At 43.1% G+C, this 26,575-nt stretch overlaps 1 protein-coding gene across 2 annotated transcripts in view; it reads right to left on the bottom strand.

Moving 5' to 3' along the window:
* Nucleotides 1-26,575, bottom strand: part of ARHGAP35 (Rho GTPase activating protein 35) — a 138,870-nt gene that overhangs the window by 65,392 nt on the left and 46,903 nt on the right. For both annotated transcript variants that reach the window (XM_041746450.1, XM_041746452.1), the window contains 2 exons: nucleotides 21,180-25,056; nucleotides 7,954-8,098 (listed from right to left, as the gene is read on the bottom strand). In XM_041746450.1, coding sequence (XP_041602384.1) covers nucleotides 7,954-8,098; nucleotides 21,180-24,863 — 3,829 coding nt within the window. In that variant the 5' untranslated portion in view covers nucleotides 24,864-25,056. The remainder of the gene's footprint in view (nucleotides 1-7,953; nucleotides 8,099-21,179; nucleotides 25,057-26,575) is intronic.

Raw genomic sequence — 26,575 nt, forward strand, 5'->3', positions numbered from 1 at the left:
ATACTTGCTAGAGCAGTAGTAAGCAAAGCAATTAAGAAAAGGACTATTAGATAGGAAATAATTTTTGCTACTGCCACCCTACCCCCTCCCACTGCCAAAACAAAAAGGTTAAAGAACACAGAAAGAAGGGGCAAGGAGGTCTAGTCTCACACATTATTCAGAAAAATCATTCCTAGAGAATGATATTTTTAGTTCAGTGGCTGATAAGTGAGACCCCGGCCTGGTGAATACATCCAGCAGCGCCTAGATGAGCGCCTAGATGAGATGACCAAGTGAGGATATGGAACAATTAGATCCCTCACACCCTGCTGATGGGAATATGAAAAGGTAGACTCCCTTTGGAAAACTTTTTGGCAGTTTATTAAAAGACGAGGCATTCACCCTCCAGGATACTAGGCCTTCTGGGGTGGGGGACAGTGATGCTTGGAAGCTCCCTAAGGGGGTTTCTATACTGTAGGACATGGATGTTTCCCCCTTCCTATACTTTGGCTCTAAATTGGGCCAGAGACCTGGGATTTAAAACCTTACTTAGTGACTACAATGAGGTGTACAGAGAACATACTTAGCTTGAGAATTTCTTCTCAGGAGGACTGTGAGTAGGCTCTAAATTAAATACTACCCCCAACTCCAGCAAGATGAACTCTGGACAGGACTGAATATTTTTACTTCCTGTTGTGCACTGGAGAGTTCAGATCAGCTTGGCCAATGTTCTCTCTTCACTCAGGAATCACACTGCTGTAGCAGGGGAGTAGGGGCTCCAATCCCCCGACAATTTTCCACATAGAAAAAAGAGGGGGAGTGTTAAGTGTTCTAGGCAGAAATATTACTTCCAGTGGTGACCCCAGAGCAGCTGCAGAAGATCCATGCCCCTTTCCAGCCTGATCATGTAACTATAGCAGAAAGTAAAAGCTGCGATCCTATTAGCACAGAGGTGGTCTCTGAGCCTGGGTTGGGTTCAAAGCATCTGCAAATCAACCCAAAAGCTATTCTACTTATTGACCACTTCTTAAACACATTCTAATTTTAGGAAATATGAAACGAGGATAAGTGAACTGGTCAGAAAGCTAGGGAAAAAAATGACAAGTGCAACCCAGAATGTCAGGAGAAGATCTAAGAATTTGGGAGAAGAGCTCCTGGAAACAGACAGCAGAGGAAGCAAATTTTGAGGAGAGAAGACAGCGATCCTTTCCCTATGGTCTATGTCTAAGAGGAGCTGGCCTGGCAATTTACTCACAAACTAGGAGGAGGAAACAAGGCAGTCACAGGAACCTGCCATGGGCCACCTCTGGAATGTGGAGCTGCCTACAAACAAAGCTTCTCTCCATAAACTCCTCTAGACCTCACCTCCAACTCCTGCCACCCTCTTCTCAGGTCAAAGATTAAAATGCAGTTGGCCTGAAGATGGAATTAAAATAATGATGCCCAAGGTGTATACAGTGTTAAATTAAAAAATAAGCTGCAGAACAGTATGCAGATGATCTCCTGTTTTTAAGCATTTTGGGGGAGGGGGTAATATTAACAGAAAACATAATCCAACTATTAATGCAGATTACTGCCGGAGACTGGGACTGTAAAGGACTTTCACTTTCTGTGATATATCTGAATTTGTAATAATTTTTACTGCAAGCAAGCTTATTACTCTTGTAATCAGAAAAAACAGTAAGGTGACAGGATGGTTCAAGTTGTCGCAATGGTCATGCTACTGCCTCTCCAACGCAAGGTCTCAGTTGGTAGGTTTTCACCACTACAGCTGCCTGGGACACTGGCTGTGAAGTGGCAGGTGGGGAACAACCCAGTTCCTGAGGCACAAGGACAAGGACAGAGGCTGCTTTCTGGGTTTCTCACTGGATTTCTTTCCCACCACAGTAGGCAGGAGTGTGAGCTTCTTCTTCTTTTTTTTTTTTTTTAAATTTAATTTTATTTATTTATGATAGGCACACAGTGAGAGAGAGAGAGGCAGAGACACAGGCAGAGGGAGAAGCAGGCTCCATGCACCGGGAGCCTGACGTGGGATTCGATCCCGAGTCTCCAGGATCGCGCCCTGGGCCAAAGGCAGGCGCCAAACCGCTGCGCCACCCAGGGATCCCCAGGAGTGTGAGCTTCTAAGCACACTGCCTTTGAAGGTGATGATACAATATTTTATTTGCCAGGACAAGCCAAGTGCCAAAATGTATGAGACAGATACAAAAACTATGGATTTTGACTTTGAGACTTGGGGCAGACCTGGCAAACACAATACATTTGGAGCGTCCTCTCCAATCAGCTAGACTGACTGCCTGAATGATCACATGGACATGACTCATAGGACAATTTCTACATTGAGCGAGTGAGCGAGAGGATAGAGAAGTCAGGTGGCAGCAGAGGCTCTCCTCAAGTGCAAGTTCAGTAAAAGTTAGTCAGACCTGGGAGAACACCTAATCCATAATTCATTCAATCATTCAACAAAATCTCATTAGTCTGAAGCCTCTGCTCAGATAGAAGTTACACTATGAGGTAGCCATGGGTGGTGTCAGAAGGGGGCTGAGGATGATAGAGAGGTACAGACAGCATGCCACAGAAGGGGACATTCTACAGGACAATTGTCTAGACTTTTCAAATAAAGTCATCATTCAAAACAGAACAAAACAAAGGCAGAAAGAACTGTTCTGGATTGAAAGAGACAAAGGAGGCAATAGCCAAATGTGCTGTGTATACTGCTTGGATCTTAGAACAAAATCTTGGCTATGAGAGTTTTAAGTCAACTGAGTAAATTTAAACATGCAACACATGTAAAATACTACTGAATTAATGCTATTATTCTTAAAAGTGATAATGTTATTGCAGTTATGGAAGAGAAACTCCTAAAGCTTAGGGATATATGCTGAGAGTTTTAGGAGTGAACTGATGTGGCATCTGCGGCTTATTCTCAAATGGTTTAACAACAATAAAAATTACGGTAAGAAAGGGCAAATGTGGCAAAATGTTAACACCTGGTGAATACTGGCTGATCATCATACCACTCTTCTAACTCTTTAATGGGTTTTACTGTATTTAATTTAGAAGCTGGGGAGAAGGGGATCCCGGGGTAGCTCAACGGTTTAGCACCTGCCTTTGGCCCAGCGCGTGATCCTAGAGTCCCAGGATCGGGTCCCACATCGGGCTCCCTACATGGAGCCTGCTTCTCCCTTTGCCTGTGTCTCTGCCTGTCTCTCTGTCTCTCATGAATAAATAAATAAAATCTTTTTTTTTTTTAAAGGAAGCTGGGGAGAAAAGTCAAGTCATGGATATTTACATTTAATGTAGAGTCTAATGGGTAGCAGAAAGAACCAAATGTATGACTGGTGAAGCTAAAGCCACAACCAGCACACAATGAACCTAAGACATGTGCCACACTCAGCACCTTGGTGCAAGTCCCCTGGAATCCGGGTGGCAGCCAATGCAGGCAGGTCCTATCGCCACTCTCAGTTTATGGATGAGCAAATGGCAGAAAAAAAAAACGATTCTAAACCTGGTCTAACTGCAGATCTGAGGCTCTGTAACAGTATTCCAAAATGCCTGTCCTAGCTAATCTTCTTCTTTAAGTACATCAGGAGAAAATGCTACATGAGCCCCCAAACAGGGGAATGGTTAAATAATCTGTGATCCAGCTATTTCCTGGAACATTATGCAGCAATTAAATGTCCTATTCTTTGAGGCAGAGCCCTCTGCTTGCTAGGTGGGATTCTGCACGATTCATCAATACTTAATAAAACCAGTTAGATCTTCAAATTAAAAAAAAAAAAGTCCTATTTTCACAAGTATTTAATGACAGGGAGCATGCTCATGTAACAATGTCTGGTTAAAAAAGCAGTGATTCTCAGTGCACCTGGGTGCTCAGTCAGTCGAGCATCTGACTTCAGCTCAGGTCATGATCCTGGGGTCCTGGGATGGAGCCCCATGTCTGGCTCCCTGATCAGTGAGGAATCTGCTTCTCTCTCTGCCCCTCCCTCAGCTCGTACGTGCCCGCTTGTTCTGTGTCTCAAAAAAACAAAAACAAAAACAAAAAAACAGTAATTCTCAAAAAACAGTCCTCCAATCCACCTCTTGGTTACTGAATTCTTTTTCTGTAGGAAAACAGGAGTAGGTAAGCTGGTAAACTCAGGGGTCTTTTGCCTCATCTAAGTTACGCTAAAAATCTTTTGAGAACTATCATACTGCATACTCTGAATTATGTAAAAGTAAAAACCAACACACATATGCAGAGAATAAGGCTATAAGGAAATACAGAAGACCATTAACAGTGGTATTCACTAAGAGGAAGATCAATGAATCTTTAAATTTGTTTTCATAGTTTTTGTCACCTCTATAATGAACATGCCTAAATCTTATGAAGAAGAAAAATATTATTTTAGGGAAAAGAGTACAGAATGCCCCCCGACACACACTAAATTCAGAGATACAAGGTTTAATGTTTTTCCTGAAATTCTACAAAAGTACAAACTAATGCCAACAAGGGGAAGTATATAAGCAAAATTTAAAAGGAGGAAGGAAGGAGGGTTGGAAGTAAGGAGAGAGGGAAGCAAGTAAGCAATGGAATTAAGGTATTCCAGGATGAATATATATATATTAATCAACAAGTAATATATATTGTGTGCCACACTCAGGAGACCAAGAACCAAGAATCCTGTTCCCAGCAAGTTGAAATGTGCCTGAGCACCACCAGGGAGGTTGCATTCAAAGGGCTACTGGGGGTGGGGGAGTCTTGAAGAACAAGGACAAGTTCCAAAAGCAAGGAGGAATGTGGGATACATTTCACACCACACGAAGGGTGCATGAAAAGCAGAGAAATACAAAGAAGTTCTGCTTGTATTCTTGTAAAACAATTTAAAAGTTAATGCTTGTTGTAGTATAAAACAGAAAATGGGGAAAGAGAAAAAGAACGAAGGGAGAGAGGACAGAGGCAGGAAAGCAGGCAGACAGCCATAATGATACTGCATATGGGAGGAGGCAAGACTGTGGGCCATAGTTGGTAGGCAATGAGGCAGTAAGAGGAGGTTTACAACAGAGGAACTATCATGTAATCAGGAAAGACTGTGGACCCTGGGCTCAGCGGTTTAACACCTGCCTTTGGCCCAGGGCGCAATCCTGGAGTCCTGGGATCAAATCCCATGTCGGGCTCCGGGCATGGAGCCTGCTTCTCTCTCTGCCTGTGTCTCTGCCTCTCTCTCTCTCTCTCTCTAAAATCTTAAAAAAAAAAAAAAAAAAAAAAAGGATAAGACTCTGGAGGGTGATGGTGGGGAAGTGGAAATGAGATGGGAAGGGAGAGACAAGAGATGACAAAGTAGAAGTGACAGGCTTAGGAACTGATTGGAGATGACCCTGAAGCTCCAAGCTTTTTGGTGATAGAGCAGACAGTGGTCCAGTCTCATAGAGCTTTAAGGAAAGCAGCAGGTTGGTAGTACCTGGTGGTAAAGCCTTATACCCCAAAGAATTCACAAGTAGAAGGGCAAGGAGAGTTTTATTTTATTAGTGGAGATTAAAAAGTGCATCACAGTCCAAGTGTGACAGAAGCAAGGTGGGTGGGGTAGGTCAAGACCACTGACGTGCTCAGCTAGAGGGCATGTGGGTAACATCTGGGCACCTCAGGCTACCCTAGGTGAGCCACTTGAGGAGATCATTCATACAAGGGTCCCCTGAAAAGAGAAAGCTCTCCCTGACAAGAGAAAATCAACTAATAAATGCTGAAGGAATCAAGGAGTAAAACTACGGGGAAAGAGTAGCTTTGCAGTGGCAAAGCTTAGTACACACCACCACCTTAACCAAAGGATCAAAGTGAACACTGCCAGTGATGGGCCAAACTGACATCATGTGCCACATGGTGTGATGCACTGAGGACACGGCATCACTTGCCTTCTGTCTCTGCCCAAGGTGCAAATATGAACCTAATCATGAGGAAAACATCCAACCAACCAACCAAAAAACACCAAAACTGAGGAGGGACCTCCTACAAAATAGCTGATCTGTATTCTTTAAAACTATCAAGACTGTGGGGCACCTGGGTGGCTCAATCAGTTAAGTGTCTGTCTTAGGCTCAGATCATGATCCCAAGGTCCTATGATAGAGCCCCATGTTGGGCATCCTGCTCAGAGGGGAATCTTTTTCTCTCTCTCTCCCTCTACTGCACCCTCTGCTTGTGCTTGCTCTCTCTGTCAAATAAATAAAATCTTTAAAAAACAAAAGACCATCAAGGCCATGAAAAACAGATCAACTAAACTGTTCTAGATTAAAAGAGACTAGAGACTTGACCAAAAAAAAAAAAAAAAAATCTATCATGTGGTCCAGGGTTAGCTCCTAGACCAAAAAAATGTTTATGTTTTCCTATAAAGGACATTACTGGGACAACTGATGAAATAAAAACATCCACAGATTAGGTAGGTCAGTGTTTAACATCTTAATTTTGATAACTGCTCAGTAGTTATGTAAGAGAATATTTTTAGAAAATACCCACTGAAGTAGTTAGAAGTAAAGGTGCATCAGATCTGCAAACTTTCAAACATTTCAGAAAAAAGATACACACACACACACACACACACACACACACACACACACACACACAGAATGGTATGGGAAAACTGGTAAAATACTGGCATTTAAGGAACCTAGAACTTTTTGTAACTTTCAATTTGCTTAACCTTACAATTTTTGTACCTTTCCAATAAATCTAAAATAATGTCAAAACAAAAAGTCCAGGAAAAAGTGTCCTTCTCCTTTGTGAGATAACACAAACTGTCTCTCTGGAGTGCTAGGTCATTAAGTCACCTGAATTGAATCTTTGTGCAGATTTTCTCCTTGCCCAAGGGAGGTGCCAGAAAGAAACGGATATAAAACCAGTGTCAAAGAGATGGACATTGAGAAAAGGCTTTGGGGACAGAATGGACTAAACAAAGCTACAGATCTGTTATGACTGCGCAAAGTGCTTACTGTGATTCAACCCTGGTGTGTTGCAGAGAAAACCCTGGAAATAACTACAAAGTCTTTAGCAGGCTTCAACTTGAAACCTATTTTCCCTGATTTGGCACATCTTAAGTAAATATTAACACTGTCACGCAGCTTAATAGGATGCTGTTGAAATTATCAGTAGAGCCTGCTAGGCTGTGCACACCACACAATACTTAATATCATCACAGATAACACCGGAATCGAAAAAACACAGAGGAAGGCTCTAATCCTTACCTTGGTTTTAAATTAGTTTAAGCCTATATTCTTGAGCTCAACTGCTAATGCTCAAGAACTGACAATCATATGCCTCCTATACTACCTTCTCCTCAAACTCATCAGCTTTTGTTGAGAGAGCTCATGCTCTTTATCTCAAATAAAATCTTAAAAAAAAAAAAAGAACAATATGGAAAATATTAAGACTGTTGGTCTTTGTGACAACATCAAGTTGACAGTGGAGCTGAAATATGGCTGCCTGACCAGAAAATATCCAAGGATCCTCACTGGTTTTTTAACCTCAGGAAAAAAATTGTCAATAATGAATCTCAGGTACCTGCTCAATGGCCAAGGGCTATAACAGTCACAACCACTCCTTCATTGCATTAAGCCAAACTACACTACGGTTTGTGTCCAGTACAGTGTGGCAGACACAATAATAGGACCCTTCCCTTGCCCTCAAGCAGCTGACAAGGACACAAACAGACTGCACATCATGACAGGTGTCTGAGGGAGCACGGAGGAGGCACCTAACACCAGCCACAGCTGCAATCCTGGAAACAGGATGCTCCATACACTGTAAGGTTTAATAGATCCCATATGACAGCCTCAAAACTACGCACAGATGGAGGATCCTAAGTCTGACAGCTGTCTAGATTGCTTAGCTTCTTCTCAGAAAGCATCTCACATTTAAGAAGAAATGATCCTAGAGTCTCCAGATGACTCAGCCTGCTGGAAGATATACAGTGAAAGTGGTCGTCCACTCTGAGGTAGCACTCTTACCTGTGGCTTCAATGTACTCAATACATCTCTCAATAAAAACAGGGATGGGCTTCTCTGGAGTCACGACAGTTGTCAAAGGCACCCCAAAATAGTTACTCTCCCAGGTTGCCTTTGTGATGGATGGCCGGGGTTTGGGCTTTGGTTTCTGCACAGGAAAGAGAAAAGAAAGCACACAAAAAAAGTAAGTATCAACATGCAACTCAAACATCAGTAAGGCTTCCAGAAGGGAACTCACGGTGGTGTGGAAACTGCTAGAAAGACTCCAAGCAGGATACAGACCCACTTGTTCATCTCACTAATTTTTTATTTTCTAACCTCCAAATATCACACAACATACCAGCAAGTTGACACAAGTCACACCTCGAGTCTGAGACTATACTACCAAAACAAAGGTGTTTATAAGAAGCAGGCTGTGTGTAATTAATAACAATGAGATGACTATCCACATCCTTTATCGGGGTGCCCTGGAGTAAACAGGAAGTTTTCCAAACATCCATAAGGATAATGAATGTTATATACTCAAAGATGGCTAAAATCTTTAAAAAGATAAAAGATAGAATTGAGAATGAGTAATTTCCTCCTTTCCAGAAAAGAAACAGAGCATACATTCTGCTAGGGCTGAAAGCTCCAAGTGAGAATTTCCTTCACTATATTGGCCTGGGGTTAATCCTCCAGTGGCTTCAGAATTGGGAAAGGGTAAAACAAACTAATCAAATGGGACAAAAAAGATAATACTGTCTCTTTCCCAGCAATCTCCTTCGTCACTAGGAGCAGCAACAGCAGAGTAACACTAGTTGAGGGCTCTTGCTAGGTACCAAGCAAGTCCCAAATATTATTTCTTTTAAACCTCATGACATTCCACTTTACCAAGGAAAAATGTCCCATGTGCCTCAATGACACAACTAGTAAGTGACAGTGCTGGGATTCAAACCCAGGAGAGTTTGTCTCCAAAGCTCACCTCATAAATGCTACTGAGATACTCTGCTCCAAAATTATTCAATCCTTTTGATGCTCACACGAAGAAAAAATGCTCTAAACAAATGGTACATTTCCTAAAAGCCACAAAAATACACCTGAAATTTTGGCCTTTTGGTAAAATAGCTACTCAGGATGAGGGTAACCAAAGAGAATCAAGGTAAATGGACTCAGGGGTAGCTCCAGCATTTCAGTTTCATTTCCAAGTTAATGAGACCAAATTAACAGGGCAGATTTATTACAAATGTACCAACCAATATACTTAAAGGTATTTAGGGATGGGGCACCTGGGTGGCTCAGTCAGTTTGGCAACGACTCTTGGTTTCGGCTTGAGTTGTGATCTTGGGGTTGTGGGATCAAGTCCCATCAGCAGGCTTTGCGTTCAGAGGGGAGGTCTGCTTCCCTTCTCCTTCTGCTCCTCCCCTGCTGGCACCCATGCACTCTCTCAAATAAATAATTTTTAAAAAGCATTTAGGGGATCTTTGCATAAAATCCACTAAACGGGATAACTAACTAGCTAGGTCAGGGTCAACCATTCTCCTTTCCTTATCCTGCCCATCCTCATTCCTTCTGGTACCTCTACTTATATGGGAACAAATCCCTTCCTGTTTAGTCTGAGATTTTTTGAGGACTTCCTGTGCAAACAAGAGGCAAAAAAAAAAAAGAACAGCTGAGAATAAAACGTACACCAAAGAAGGAATGAGCCCATCTGGGCTACTGGCTGATATTACCTGTAATGATCACCCAAAGGCACAGACAATCCAATTTTAATAGAGCCTGCTAACTGATTTAGTCAGAAAGACTCTAATGCAATGTGAGTTGATCTTGGGGTCCCAGAGAACCATGCCCTCCACAAGCTTACCCTTGTCCCTGTCCTGCCCCTCATAAAACCAGCCATACAGCCTCTCAGGTTGCAGGGAGTGGCTGCTATGTCTAGGCTCTGACCTAGACTTTTCACCAAAGAAATAAGGAAAAGGAAAGTAATAATTTATGATGTGTCTTTACATGAGATAGTTTAACCAATCTAGACTCTCTTGTTGGCATCTTCTACTTACATGAAGTACAACATAAAGAATTTAAGGGTTGAAATCTTTTTTTTTTTTTTTTTAAGATTTTATTTATTCATGAGAGACACACACAGAGAGAGAGAGGCAGGGACACAGGCAGAGGGAGAAGCAGGCTCCACGCAGGGAGCCCAATGTGGGACTTGATCCCGGGTCCCCACGATCACACCCTGGGCTGAAGGCAGGCACCAAACCATTGAGCCACCCATGGATCCCCTAAGGGTTGATATCTTAACAGACCTGTGTTTGAATCCTGACAGACAAGTCCTGTGACTCTGGGTAAGTGACGTTTCTGGGATGGCACCTCCTCACAAGGTGGTCTCGTACCTAGCATACAGTAGCAATCCAGTGATTCCAGGAAAGAGAGGGGGGAGTGCTTCTGTTGTCACACATTGTTGCAACTGGATAATCATTGAGTCAAGCTATGCTCTCCCTTAAAAATGCCATATAGTTCAAATTATTAGCTACAGAATCTGAATATAGAAGGAAGCCCATCTGGATTTCAGCGACATTCTTTTTATCAATCCTGCAGAATTTGCCTGTCAAAACTAACACAACAGCACTGTTCTTTAATAAAACTGATGCTCCTAAATAAAGTTTTAAGGAATTAAAAAATGGAACTTTAAGAGAAGCTGCAAGGAAGCAGCTTTTCTAATCACCATAAAGCCTTCTAACCATAGTTCTAATAAAGACATAATAAATTTTAATCTTATACTTCCTCCACCTTCTCAATGATGATGATGTGTGTTCTAACAACCTAAGTTAGCCAGAAAATTTACCCCTTCATCAACTGATGAGTACTATGCACTGGACCCTTGCTTAAGGTCTTCAGATATATTATTTCATTTCAGATTTACAATAGATCTGTGTGTGAACCCTATTTTACAGATGAAGAAGCTGAGTCCTAAAAACATTCAGTTACTTGCCCAGGTCAGTTCTGACTGCAAAACCTGTGCTCTTACCACTGTGATTCATTGCCTTCCTCTGAAAAATTCCCAGGAGAGGCGGAATGAATAAATGGATAACGGTATAAATGATGAAGGGTACACTGACAATCTGGAGAATTTCTTTTTTTTTTTTTTTTTTTTTATTTTTTTTTTTTTGGAGAATTTCTAAGGTAATAAAGACCCACTCATAAAATTACCAGGGATCTTTAAGCTGGAAAAAGAAAGAACAGAGCACTCTGACAATTAATTCAAATTGCTACAGGACTATCTCACGGAAAGAAAGATTATTTTATATGGTTCCAAAGGGTTATGTTGGGAGAGATGAGGAGAACACCGACAATTTCGGCCAATATAAAGAGAAAAAAAAAAAATCCCCAGCTGTTTAAAAAGGAAGAGACTGCTCTGTAAATATTCAAAGCGGAGACAGCAAACTATCCGCCATAGCCATTGTCAAGGAGTTTCTGTCACTTGATGGAAGGCTAAATTAGACAACTGCCCTTATCCCTTTCACCCCAAAGAATCCAAGATCTAGTTCAGTGCTTCAACTTGCAAGATGTGGGAATGAAAGTAAACTGTGGAGGGATCCCTGGGTGGCACAGCGGTTTGGCGCCTGCCTTTGGCCCAGGGCGCGATCCTGGAGACCTGGGATCGAATCTCACGTCAGGCTCCCGGTGCATGGAGCCTGCTTCTCCCTCTACCTATGTCTCTGCCTCTCTCTCTCTCTCTCTCTCTCTGTATGACTCTCATAAATAAATAATAAAAAAATTAAAAAAAAAAAAAAGAAAGTAAACTGTGGCAATAGCATCAATCTCCCTTGCTAAATGACATGGATTCTCTCTCTCAGATTTAAACAAACTCTGGGTTACACCTCCCAAGAAGTAACTCAATGGTCTGTAGAGTGTCACAAAATTGGGATACTAAACTTTGCTAGTAAGGAAATCAGACTTTGTGGTACATGCCAAGAAGTGGGCCAGATTGCTGATATAACAAGCAACACATCAGGCACCTGAAGGGTTACTGGGCACATGTCAGATGGAAAAGCCACTCTGGTGAGTGGCCTGCCAGCTGTCTCAGTCTCCGGTCAGACATGGGTCGCTCATTATGGAGTCCCTGGGGCACTCAGAGCAGCAGGCCCTTGGAGAGGAGAAAGTAACACCACCCCAACATCAATCTTCTTTTGAGGGCACTCACATAGCAGGCTGAATTGAAAAAGGCATCTAGCCAGAGGAAACCAAACCCTGAGAATAATCCACACATCTGTGGCTCTAAGTTTAGAGTCTTACTGGGTTAAAAATGGAAAATAGTGATTAATTAGTAGTGGTCATGTGCAGGACACTGCTAGGTGCTCTGCACAATTATCTGAAACCTCACAACCACCTTCTAGGTAACAGTTATTAGCTAGCACCATTTCAAGGTGAGAAAACAGGCTCAGAGAGATTCACACCTAGCACCGGGAGAGCCAGGATCCAGACACTAGTGATCTGTGAACACCAAAGGGCCTCTTTTCCCTATGTGAACTCTATAATGTATATGTGCTCCCGAAGCAAGCACTGTGAACTCTATGATGAAATGCCATGACAGAAACAAAGCACTGGGTCAGTTTGAACCACCTTCATTTTGTCCTTTGGATAGATATATTCTTTGCATGAGTACCATAATCCATTGTTCCTTACTTCAATTTCCTTAAAAACATGCCTGATTCTTAGTTTTGATAATAACAGGTGGCAAAGGAAACAAAGAAATGAACCAAAGTTTACACCAGTGTGTCACTGTAAAGAAAAGGTGACTGGAATTTGCCGCTGGCCCCTTGGCTTTTGAAACAAGGAAAGAGAGCATCAAGGGAAACTCCCAACTTCGGTGGACTGGAAAAATATCTGTTACCTGCCTGTGGGGTGGTAAGCCCAGTCCATGGCCCCTCCAAGTCCAAGGGCAAGAAAAAGGTTAGAATGCCAGCCAAAGAATGAGAAGCATCCCAGAGCAGGACCCTTTTCATCAGGCTGCAAGATGATTGGGTTCTAAGGCCTGGCATGTAGCAGACACTCAATAAATTTCCTGAACAAAAACAATTTTCAGCAATGCAGAGGGCCAATACTTCTTTATATTCTTTCAAGTTTAGCTGAGATGAGGACTATCTCTGTATGTGCAGAGGCTTTTTCTTCTCCTAACATAGTGCTGCTCTTGGGAAGATGTGAGGAGGTGAGGCTCAGGAGGACCATTCATACTGACAGGACCATCCCAGACTCCCTTTTAAAAAAAAACAGCTGAGGTGATCAATTCCTTATATCACTTCGTGGCCATGAATAAAGAATAGTTATTTATTACACATACAACGATGTTATTATTGGACTCAGTTCCTAGAGAACAAGCATCTTAGCATTTTTTTTAGCATTTTTCTTTTTTAATGAATTATGTCCAAACTCACATAGCAAACTAGCAGCAGAACCAATATTGCAACCAAAGTCATCTCTCACCCTCAACAAACTCTAACTTGTAAGTGAAGAGATACATCCCTAGCAAACAAAGCCAATCTAGAGATGGGTAATAACTGAGCCACAAAGAAAAAGAGTCTCCCACAGCTTCAATGGAGAGGTCAGCTATTCTTTCCAGATGAAGAACATTTTATCTTTTGTGGGAAGAGCAGGTACTTATTTGGTGACCCTGGGCTGACAACCTTAAAATATCCTCTCCTAGTCTCTATAAAATACCCTTAATACATATAAAATTACTTATCCAGATTTTAGAGAGTTAGAAAATATGATCACTACAGTTGTACCACCTAGCACAGTCTTTTATTTATTAAAAATATTTTATTTATTTATTCATGAGAGACACAGAGAGAGAGAGAGAGAGAGAGAGAGAAGCAGAGACACGGGCAGAGGGTGAAGCAGGCTCCACTCCATGCAGAGAGCCTAATGTGGGACTCGATCCCAGGCCTCCGGGACCACACCCTGGGCCGAAGGCAGTGCTAAACCGCTAAGCCACTGGGCTGCCCTAGCACAATCTTTTAAATGCATGGTAACCCATCTAATAAAGGAAATAAACAGAACTCAGGCTATTGGATTCCTCTCCTATCTCCCCCCAAAGGACGAATGTCATATACTGAATATAGTCTGGAACAGGAACAGTGTCCTCTGAACGAGGACAATTCTCTCTCTCTAGAGTGATACTTAGCAGAGCCCCAGAGAGTCAGTCTCTCTCTCTCTCTCACACACACACACACACACACACACACACACACACACACACACACACGGTTCGTCATATTGTGTAGTGGGAGACCCTGGACTAAATATAACTGGTAGGATTTTTAGGAAAACCAAAAGATCCATACAGTACATTACTATAGGTTTCCCCCAAAGCACCTTCTTGCATTCTATATTCAACATTACAGCTCTCTGATTAGCAACGATTGTCTCATAATTTCCAACAGAGCTTCAAAACAACCTTTTCAATCAAGTTCCTCATTCATGCCCCAAATGTATTCTTGGTTAATTGGTGCTCCCCTTCTGGCTCTGAAAAAAAATTTAAGCCCAAGTTTAAGAGAAAACCTGAGTGGACTTGTTCTCACTGTCAAAGTCTATGAAAGCACAAATGCTTATTAGACTCGGTCTCCTTTACACTGGCAGTCAGTATTATGTATTATGACTGGGTCATCCTGGAGCATCTTTATTTAGGGATTGAACAGGAAATAGCATAAAGTCTTGGCCTTCCCAGCATCCCTAATCCTCTGCCATGATATGGGAAAAGAAAGATATGTCATCTCCTCACAGGCCCCAAATAAAGTAAGACCACAGCTTTTTGCTCTTGAAAGGTATGAAGCCTGGCAAATCTGGGTCAATCTCTGCCACTATCTCAAAATGAACATGGGGGCTAGCTAGAAAGGAGGGTCCACTAGTTCCAGGAAAGTTTTTTGTTTTTTGTTTTTTTTTTTAATTTATGATAGTCACACACAGAGAGAGAGAGACAGGCAGAGACACAGGCAGAGGGAGAAGCAGGCTCCATGCACCGGGAGCCCGACGTCGGATTCGATCCCGGGTCTCCAGGATCGCGCCCTGGGCCAAAGGCAGGCGCCAAACCGCTGCGCCACCCAGGGATCCCTCTAGGAAAGTTTTTTTACAAACATCCTGCGTGATCCAACACTCACTCATTGGATTTGGATTTCCCAGAGTTATAGGTCAGTTTTTATCTGCTTGCCTCCTCTCAAATACTGAATAAAAATGCATTCAGAAGACCTTTTTCTATGGAAGCAGAGGTGATTCTTCACTCTGACTGAAATAATTTGGGTCCCTACCAAGATATTTCAGTATCACTAGGTGGTGGATGAGAACAAGTTGGTTCAATGATGATCAGAGCAATTCTCTGCTCTTTGAAAAATAGATATGGGTTGCCTATTGTAATTTTTTTTTCTTTTTTTAAGAACAGGTGTGCTATAAGCTAGGGCCCATAGTTAAAGATAGTCTATTTTTGTCATCAAAAACACACTACAGCAGCTCTTTGGGCTTTAAATAAACTGAGAAAATGCGTGACACCAGTTCAAAACAATTTCTCAAAGTTCCAGTTGCTATTTCAGTGTCTCCATGCCTTTTTTGTCCTTTACTCAACTAGACTCTGAAGCCAGAAACAAACAGCACCAGGCTATTCTTAGGGGGTACTGGGGGAAATGGATTTTTTAAAGATAATAATCACAGTCCTTTGTCTGTAAACAAATTAACTAGATTGATTTAGTGGTCCAAATGTGTCCCTGGCTATTGAATATTACCATCTTTCTTGTAGGCTGGACTTTAAAAGCCCACTGGAAGTCGAAATCAGAAGAGCAGATTAAAAAATCTCCACTCCTCCATTTAGTAACTAACGTGGGCAGTGGCAACAGGACAATTCATGGTACTATACCTGGCAAGCAGTAAGTATTCAGTACATTTAGGGAAGTACAAGACCCTTCCCATGGTATTCGCAGACCTCACTCTCTGCAGTAGCTCCTCTAGATTTCTTTCAAGTTTTTTCTTCCCTCATGCTCCAGGTTCCATACTGTTTTCTCAAGAGCTCTCCCCACAAAACCTCCATCTTCACTGCCTTTGTCCTCCTCACCCTGTAAGTCTCTACTCAAATACTATTTCCTTGGGGACCTTTCCAGCTATCCTGGCTGAAGTTAAAACTCCTTGCTCTACAATGCCTTAGTACTCTGTACCTCCCCTCTGGCAGTATCCAAAATGGATGTCAACACATGTTTAAAATCCATCATCCTGGGGCACCTGGGGGGCTCAGTCCATTAACCGTCTCCCTTTGGCTCATGTCATGATCCCAGAGTCCTGGGATCAAGTCCCTTGTTGGGCTCCCTGCTCAGAGGGAAACCTGCTTCTCCCTCTCCCCTTCTGCTCCTCCCCCTGCTTATGCTCGCTCTGTCAAATAAATAAATAAAACCTCTAAAATCCATCATCCCTATGGTGGTAAACTAGATAAACACACACACACACACACACACACACACAGTACTCAGCACAAAGCCAGGTAGGTGCACAAATGCTCTCTCTAAATGCCCATGCCCGTGCAAAGAACGTTTCTTTCCAAAAATGGATGAAGGAGCATATGCTTTTGGAGCAAAAGGACTTCTTTTTAAAAGATAACAATCGGGGGATCCCTGAGTGGCTCAGCGGTTTAGTGCCTGCTTTTGGCCCAGCACGTGATCCTGGAGTCCCGGGATCGAGTCCTGCATCGGGTTCCCTGCATGGAGCCTGCTTCTCCCTCTGCCTTTGTCTCTGCCTCTCTGTGTATCTCTCAAGAATAAATAAATAAAATATTTTAAATAAATAGATAGATAGATAGATAGATAGATAAATACAATTATTTCAGGAATCAGAAAATCCAAGGTCAAGTAGGCACCCCTGCCCCATTTTTAAGGCCACGGTATTTATCTGGCCTTATAGCTCACTGAGTAGGACTAGCCTTTTCTGAAGCACACACTGAGAGTCTTTCCTGAGCAGATTACAAAGAGCTCATATTTCATACCATTCAGCTTGTCTGTCAAAATGCAACATCTCTCCCTAGGGAGCTAGCAGTCCAATTCCCCAGCTGGTTTTTATTCACACTAGAAACTTTAACTCCGTTCTAGGCCTCACAAAATGAGAGCTGTGTCCACACAAAGCCACAACAACCAGCCGATTCACTGAATCCAATGAAATAAGCCAATTCACTAGGGGGGGACACAAACTGTCAAACTGGTTACTTGGTGCCTTATAGACCAAACAATGCGTGATTGAATTGGTTTGCTTTTCAATAGGTTGTCTTGTCATGTGGTAGCTACAGTGAGTGAAAGATTTTCTTTATCATTCTGTTTTGTCTTTTTTTTTTTTTTAACACAAAGATAAGAGCACATCAGATAGACGGGTGAATAGCCAATAATGTCTTCTCTTTAAATCCATGGTCAAACACACTAAATTCAGCAACTCGAGCTTGCCCAAAAGGCACATTTTGTGAAGCAAGACGCCCCAGCTTGTTTTTTTGGTTTTAAAGTAAGACCCTGCCGGTCCTGATCTCATCTTTGCAAACGCATGGTACTGAGAGACAGAGACCATGTGCAACACCAACTCTTTACAGACAAAGCATCTATTCATGGGCCCCACTGAAGTGCAATCGTAGATTTTCAATTTCATTCAGTTGAGTGCGGAAGGCTCCCACTATGAGGGTGGGTTGCTAAATGGTTCAGCTGGGAAAAGGACCCAGACTGACAGTAAGCTTTACAGTCTGCACTTTCATTAACAGAAATGAAAGCGATTCCCTCACTCCAGCTCCAATTTTACAGTAAAGAGCTAATCTAGCAAATCAGCCCAGGGAAACGGGCAATTTCTCTTTCTCCACATCACACTGGTACCCAGAGCATAGCTTTTGTTGTCGTTGTTAGGGCTGTTGCTAGGGTAAGTGCTGAGAGCAGCTAAGTAATATAGAGTGTTAAAAACTTACACAAAAGGGAGGGACACTATTGATCCCCCAAGCCCTCAGCTAGACCAGGACAGCACTCTCCTCTCCTTCAATGACATACACGTTTTTCCTTTCCTCGGCCACTTCTTCAGTCCTACTTACTCTTTGAGGTGAATCATGTGCCCCCAGTCCCAGTGAGGGAGCAGAGGAGTTGGGATTTGACTTTAAGCGCCCCTTACCCTTGCCCATTCCCGAACCTGAGCTGCTAATCATGCCACACACTACACTACCTTAAGTGCCCATGGCATGGGATTTCCATTCTGCCCAGACACAGCGCCCCCTGGGCGGACCAACTATTTTCAGCAGCTGTGCAGGCCTTGCTGCCTCAACTAGGAGCTATGGTCTGGGCAAGGATCTGTGCCATTTCCCCAGTGGTATCTGGCATGCAGGAGGCACTGTGTTTTCCATTACCAACTGGCTCCCCCCTCACTTCAAATAAATACTGTATTGCTTTGTCATGCCAATAAAAATCAAAGGCCAAATCCCCCACATAGAGGTTGGCTTGGCATTCTCTGCCCCATGGTATCTTGCTTTTCCAGTAAAACAAGTGTCAGTCTGCTTTCTTAAGGCAGCAATTTTAATAGGAGGTTTGCCTCAACAGAGAAGAGAATAAAAGGCTCTGCTTATCTCTGCACTAGGATGACAAAACAGCTACGTTCATTTCAAAGCACCATTTTCCAAGGCAGGAAGACAGTTTCACCTTTTACTCACACTTTCCAAAGGATACTCCTGACTTACTTCTGGCACGCTATTGCTCTTGGGCCAGAGATCATTTTTATTTGACTTGAAGAGGTGTGGCCCACATAACTAACAGACAGGAAGTTGATCACTTCTTGCATGCTGACCCAGCAACCCAGTGTAAGGAAGTTCTAAGTTAGGAAGTGGCTCCTTAAAAACATGGACACCAGCTATGTTCTGCTGAGCCTACCTTGTGTGTTCTTTAAAGCATGGCTTGTTTGGGAATGTGTTTTAAAAGCATTATCTTCAACAAGTATTTTTTTTTTTTCAACAAGTATTAAAAATGTAGCTAGAAGCCAGAAAATTAGTTGTAATTCAATGTGCTATTATACCACCTTCCTAATTCCCAGGTGTGTGAACACCCCCACAAATTAAGACTGTCAGCATTTAGATAAGCTATTCTGGTAACAGTCTTCATCAGGGGTGGAGGAGGAAGAGAAGAAAGTCAAAATGTTCAAAATGTTTGGATTCCAGTATCGTTAAACAGGAGAGCTTTGAGGAAATACTAGGAGCCAGGTGAGGCTACTTTCTGACTTCCTAAGAACGGTTTTCTATGGGTCTGCCCACTACTAATCCTTCCAGAACAAAATATTGAAGGCAGATGAAGGAATCCAAGTGGAAAAACAAAACAAGGGAAAAATCAAATGCCTATGATATTTACTAACATTCAATTCAGAGTGGGAGGGAAACAGAACACCCAACGATACTGCCCTGGCCTTTCTGAAACTACACAAGTAAAAAATTCTGGAAGCTTCAGCCAACGGTGATTGGGGAGCACTCTGTATGTTATCAGGGAACGCAAAATGAATACATTTTCCTTGTGAGGGCCATGTTCTTCCATCTCCAAGGGCCCTCTTAAGCAGTAAGAGCTGCAGAACTAGCCTCCAGGTGATATTTTACAATAAATTGTCAACTCTTAAAACAGCTTGGACTCCAGATCCTTCTGATTTGGTATGTCTTGTAATAACATAAGCTTTTGGCAAGCTTTCTTCTTAAGTTCCCTGAAATGTTTTCAGACAAGTCACTTTGTTCTCTGCTGTTTCATGGTTGGGAGCAAAGGAAAAGCTTTCAATGCAGAGAAATCATTCTGTATCACAAGGCTGGTTGTGGGCTAGCATGTAACACAGTTCTGTTGTCAGGTCTCACCAAGATGTCTTTCTCTGAAAAACAATATTTCCTTCTACTCGTGGGGGTGGTGGGGCGGGTGGGGCGGGGGGGGGGGGGAGTTGAGAAATTCCTGTTCTATCTCAAAGCCTAAGCCCAAGGGGACAGGGCACTCTACTCTGTACACTGCAATTCTACACAAGATAAAGATGCTTAATCTGCTGCTGCATTTGGGACCGTTTCCCCTACATCTGATGGCAGGCCTGACATTCATAATACATGAGGTTTACTTTCTCCCTATCCCTCTTCGGTCCCTAAATCAAATCTGAAGCCCTCACTGACAAGAGCAGCATTTCACTTAAAATAATGCAGTTGGAGGGCACTCCAATTTTACAAACAGGGAACAAGTATATTTTATTTTGTTTTATTTTTAGTGGGAAAAGTGTATAGCTCACAGTGGCAAGGTTCTTACTTTTCATTTATGTACTTAAGTCCCTTCACTGATTTGTGTGTGCAAATAAAATAATTATTCAATTTTTCCTAATCTAAAATGCAGCAACTTAGGGTGCCTGGGTGGCTCAGTGGGTTAGGCATCTCCCTTTGGCTCAGGTCATGATCCCAGAATCAAGCCCATGTTGGGCTCCCTGCTCAGCAGAGAGTCTGCTTCTTCCTCTCCCTCTGCCCACCCCTCTCCCCCACTTGTGTGAATGAGTGCTCTCTCACTCTCAAATAAATAAATGAATAAAATCTTTAAAAAACAAAATAAGGGGAAGTAAAGGGAAGGTCAGTGAGGAGAAGTGTGGGGAAGCAGGAGCTTTTACAAGCTGTATGGATGAAATGTTTGTTTAGCAGTCAGAGACTGAAGCATGCAATTTTAGATTCTGGTGTTTACGTAAAGGAAGAGCAAGCATATAGTCACTGGCTTGGCAACTTGTCAGATACCGACAAGTTCTACACGATCTGCTCATTTTGGTAATTACCTAACTATTGTTTTAGACAAAGACAATTCAAACCCGGCTGTCTATCCAGGGTCCTTACTACCTGTAAGCTGCCAGTAGCAGCAATCTGAGACACTCCTTACTTTATGCTAAGTCAGAGAATAAATACACACACAGATCAATTTCTTTTTTTACCAGAATAAGTTGTCCTTGAAAATCATCATCATCAATCAGCTCTCACCGAGAAACTGTGAGCCACTGCTCTGACTCATTCCTTTTTTTTTTTTTTTTTTTTTATGATAGTCACACACACACAGAGAGAGAGAGGCAGAGACACAGGCAGAGGGAGAAGCAGGCTCCATGCACCGGGAGCCTGACGTGGGACTCGATCCCGGGTCTCCAGGATCGCGCCCTGGGCCAAAGGCAGGCGCTAAACCGCTGCACCACCCAGGGATCCCCTCTGACTCATTCCTAAACTGGCTTCTTACCTTAGTGTTCCTCCTTAGACTGCGAAGAATATTCCTCCTCCTTGGATCTTCATCTGTCTCATAGGGAATGACAGCATTGTCCCCTTTATAACCTTGAGATGCCTGATCCTCCTCTTTTTTCCGGATGGGCCCCAGCTCATCATCACTCCCCACACTGAAGCTGGTTCTATAACTGGCAAACCTCCCTAGCCGGCTGCATCTTGTCCTGTACAGCACTGGCTTGCTCACGATGGAGACCTTGCGGCCTCGCTCCAGAGAGCTGGTGTCCATTTCACTGTCAGAGCCATTGCCACTGCCATTGGACTGGGCTTTGTTGATATTCCGAATGGTAATGATTTTGCCTTGGGTGCTGTCGTGGGGCACTGAGTATATGTTTTCTTCTTCATTCCTTGGCTTTACCACAGCATCCATGGGTTCAGCGTAATCAGAAGGATCGAACCCATCCGGAGGTAGCCAGGTGCTAGAAGACACAGACTTCCTCTGTCCATCTCTATGGCCTTGGTCTAAATAAGACAGATCCCCCTTTGTAATATCAAATTGGACAGGAGGCTTTGGTTTGACTGGTGGAGGTACTTTGTTGTTCAGTTTACTCTCAAAATTGCTCATGATGAAAGACAGCCCATCATTTCCCTCCAGTTCCATAGAGAGCTTAGAATGGTCTTTGGACAGAGAGGGCAGTGATGTGTCTTCTCGAAACAAGCTGTAAGAAGGGGGCTCGATATCCTCTTCTGAATCCTGCAGGTTTGAGTTGCAGAGTGGAGAGCCCGCTCGGGGGGAATTAAACACTTCTTCCGTGGTACTACAGGCCTCGGCAGCATTATCGTACATATGAGTAGCCTCAATTATGTTCTTTTTATCCACCACATCTTTAAAAAATGGGTGGAAGATCTCAAGTTTATGCTGGGGTTGGCTACAGGGGATGCTTGTGAATCTTCCATCAATCTCTTGAGCAATCTCCTCCCCCTCACTCAGCTGTTCCCGACTTAAGTCATTGTCCAGGACATCTATAGCGCCGTCAGTGAGTGCAACCAGCTGAATGGGGATAATATCTTGCACTTCACAAAGAAAGGCACGTAACATAGCCAAGGAGGCCTTACGTTTGGCTGAATAAAAAACAATGTACCCATGGACCAACCGGCTTTTTCTGATACTAAATGAGGAATGGTACGAAAGAATAGACAGTTCAATGCGCTTCTTGTGGAGTCCGATTGGTAGTTCAAGTAAAACAGAGTTGTTGCTTCCACAATGGGAAGACTTACAGGTTTGGGACTGAAGGACAGGAAAGAGTATGTCATCTGCACTGAAAGGATCTCCACACATTAGACACATGACAATTCGCAGGTCAACATCAGCCAGATCTTTGATGCTCGCAGTAGAACTGACCAGGTTTAAGTTACGCTTGGAGTCCAGGAGTCCTTTCAAAACTTGACTGATTTGCTTTTCATTAATGTTGCGTCCATAACCAATGCCAGCAGAAGCAGGGTCAAGAAAGACACACTGCAGTTTGCTGGCAATCTGCTGACCTTGCTGTATTAAGCTATGCAGGGTCTCTCCACTGGTATCTCCTCTCTTGTTAACCAAGATTAACGTCAGGGGAAGATGGACTAAATGATTATCTCGCCTGCCAAGTGTGGACTCTCTACTCTTCTCTATACTCTCTACCACATAGGATAGAGATTCCTTTGAATTGTAAAGGCAGAGACAGCCATGGGGCTGAAACGTTGGCGTTTGGAAAGAGTTCACAGGAAGCCTGACATTCCCTTCTATTGGCCTCAGGGAAAGCTCATACATTTTACCATCTATCACATACTTGTCATCATTTGTACAGAGAGCTCGAATCTCATTAGCCAACTCACGTGCGAGGCCATCTTTGCCCAAGATAACCAAGTTGATTCTATCAATGTTGGGGTCAGAGAGTGAATTTTTCTGATTCCGGTCAGATGGCCGGATAAACCGAGAACTAATCAAGTGCTCAATCTTAGCATCCACACAAGCTGGGCAGCTAGGGCATGTCTCCTTTGTTGGGTGATACACAAAATGAATGTGTTTCAGGATAAGAGCATCACGCTCTGCTTGGAGCTTCTGTAATGCTTTAAATCGCTGTTCCTCCCCCAGAACATCTTGAATGACACCCATCTTCTCCTTGCTGGGCTTAGCATCCAGCTCCAGCTCATAAAACAATTCTGAATATTCCAAAAGCAGCTCCTGAAACTCTTCCTTTGCTTTGTCTATGATTTGCTTTTGGTGTTTGCCATAAATATCCATGTATACAGATTCTTCTAGCCACTGGTAGAAATCTTCATTCATAATAAAACTACGGGCCTCTTCCCAAGGCTTTCCAGGAGTTATGAAGGGAGAGGTCTCCAGGTTTTCTTTAAATGCCCTTCTCATCTCAGCTCTTTTCCTCTCATTCCGCAGCTTCTCTAAGTGGGCCTCGTACAGCTGCTCAGCAGGGACTGTATCCATCAAGTCAAAGGGAATCCGTTCATTCTCCATGTTGTCAATGTGGCTGGTGGCATCCCATGGTGTTTCTTCGAGCACAACAAACCACTTCAGGAATTCTGGCTTGGTCTCCAAGAGCTTTTTGGTTTTTATGCAGCTTAGGTGGTCTATTTCATCTAGATTAGGTATAAGAGCTTCAAAAGCTAACGGAAGGGCTGCCAGGTACAGCTTTCTCCTGCGCTCAATGTGCTCGTGCTTTAGGCGGTGGATGTGCTGGAGAAAGAGCTTCTTGGCTTTCTGAGTCCCTTCCAGGTAAACGTAGTCCTGGTACTCAGGAGAGGCCTGCATCTTTCGGCTGACACTCAGCCAGTTCTCATTGTGGTTCTTCACGATGCGACTCACCAGCCACTCATATTTGTCTTTTGCTGTAGCTATCTGCTGACTCTGCTGCTTGAGAGCCTCAAAATAAGGAATGATTTTTGTCTTTCCCCGACTTTTATCAATGAGTTGCACTAAGGTGCTGAAAGCCAAGTCCACGTTTACATTGGATCTTGCTGAGGTCTCCACAACCTGGAGGTTCTTTTTGCTTAAGGCAAAAGTATGTGCATCTCTAATGTACCGCTCGACACCCTCATCACACTTAGTCAGGACCACCACTATGGGCTTTTTTGTTTTTGCAAGCTGATTGTAGAGATTGGACACAAACTTAAGCTGGTCATCAAAGTTCCTATTCATGCCCCTGCTAACGTCAATACCAAGAAGAAAACCATCAATCAGCAGCTTTCCATCTGGCATTTGTTTCTGCTCAAAGTCCTGCTCCAGCCCCAGCTGGTCAGTGCAAAAGTACATGAGTTTTTCAGCTGATGCGAGCTTGGTTGCAGCAGCTCTCTTAATATAGGGCTGCAGGGCCGTGCTTCGATGAGGTTGAAAAGTCTGATCATCAATGAACTCAGTCTGCTCCACAATGTGCATCTTACATTCCACACAATCCTCCAGGGAACGGCTAACTTCTCCCCAGTAGAGAAAGTGGTCATTATTGACCACTCGCCCACCAAAGTCACTGGTGCTAAGGACAGAGGTATGGTCCAAGTGAAACTCATCAGCACTCGGGCGCACGAAGCGGTTGCACAGACAAGACTTCCCAATGCCGCATTGGCCCTTCTCCTTCTCGGTCCCAGACAATCCCACCACACTGATGTTGTAGGTGGGAATGCGGACATCTTGCTTTCTTGCCATCATCATCGTCGACACATCCTGCCACGATCAGCCACTTCCAAGATCAGATTAGTGTTTTCCAGTGGACCTGATGGTTTCCCCACATCATCAGTGGGGGCCAGCTGCCCACGCAGCTAAGGTGTCAGGTCCCATAGTGTCTGTATACCAGTACGAGGTCAGTTTTCACCACGTCTCATCGCCAAATAGTAAACATTTCTTCCTAGATGGAGGGGAGAAAAAGAAAATCCATCAGCATTGTAATTTTGGAATCTAATTATAATCACTGAATACAGCAAAAATCAATTTTATTATTCAACAAATACTTAAGAGTAAGCATCAAATGTGCCAGGCCTTATGCTGAGTGAAGATATAAGAGTAAGATTGACATCTATGTGCCCTCAGGAGGTACAATACATCTAATGGAGGAAGATGCATAAGCAAGTGGTATGCTAAGTGCTAGAACAAGGGTCTGAGGGCACCTTGGACAAGCAGCTGATTCCAGGGCTAGAGCAGAGTTGGTACAAGACGAGCCTGGAACATCCTGTAATGCAGGAAAGGAAAAAAGTGCTTGGAAAAAATGATATGGCACCTCACAAAGACACAGGAGCCAGCTTGAAGGGGCTCCCACTGGACAAATCTGGCAGTTCGAGCACCAGGATAATTAAACACAGGAATGAATTATATCCCACTGCAAGAAACAGGAACTTGAGTTCATACTACTGGATCAGAAAAGAATCATTGCTCAATGATAAGATTAGGGGGATGATTTTCATAAGGATCAAGATATTTGCATGGAATTGAGGTGTCTCTTCATATGCTACTTATTAGTTCAAAGGGAAGAGGAACAAAAAACCCACTACCCACTAATAATACAGTAGAGAAAAGGAGTTAACACTTCGGAAATTATCACCACCAAAGAGGGACAGAAGGACACTGTGGTCCTCCAGATATGGTACCCCCAAGGGAATACCAGTGTGATGGCCTAGAATGCATTACCTCAACCTGTTAACAAGGAAACATCAGATAAACAAAAAATGAGCAAGATTCTATTATGGGGGGTGGGGTGGAGAAGTAGTGCACACCCTACTTTTCAAAAAATATCATGGTCATAATGGATAAAGAATGGCTATGTAAACAATCCAGATCAAGAGAAGCTAAAGAGGGCAGCCCGGGTGGTTCAGTGGTTTAGCGCCGCCTTCGGCCCAGGTCATGATCCTGGAGACCCGGGATCGAGTCCTGCGTCGGGCTCCCGGCATGGAGCCTGCTTCTCTCTCTGCCTGTGTCTCTGCCTCTCTCTCTATGTCGATCATGAATGAATGAATGAATGAATAAATAAATAAATAAATAATGCTTTAAAAAAGAGAGAGAGAGAGAAGCTAAAGAGATATCATAAGTAAATGCAAATACTTGAACCCAGAATGAATTCTGCACCAGAAAGGGAAATACAAGACACTACGTCAATTAACACACTGGACTATGAATGGAGTACTAGATAGAAGTATTTTATTAATGTAAATCTAGGAAGTTAATAACCACCATGTGAGCAAATAGCCCTACTCTTATGAAATACACACTGAACTAATTGGGCAGGGTGTAAGATAATGTATGTGACTGGTCCAGGAAAAAAAAACATGTGTATATATGGAGAGGAAGACTGCAAATGAGGTTAAATATTAACAAGCATTATCTGTACAGGTTATTCCTTTGTATTATTTTAATTTTTGCAATTTTCTATAGAT

This window comes from Vulpes lagopus, chromosome 2 (genome assembly GCF_018345385.1).
Source record: "Vulpes lagopus strain Blue_001 chromosome 2, ASM1834538v1, whole genome shotgun sequence".
NCBI classification, from domain to species: Eukaryota; Metazoa; Chordata; class Mammalia; order Carnivora; family Canidae; genus Vulpes; species Vulpes lagopus.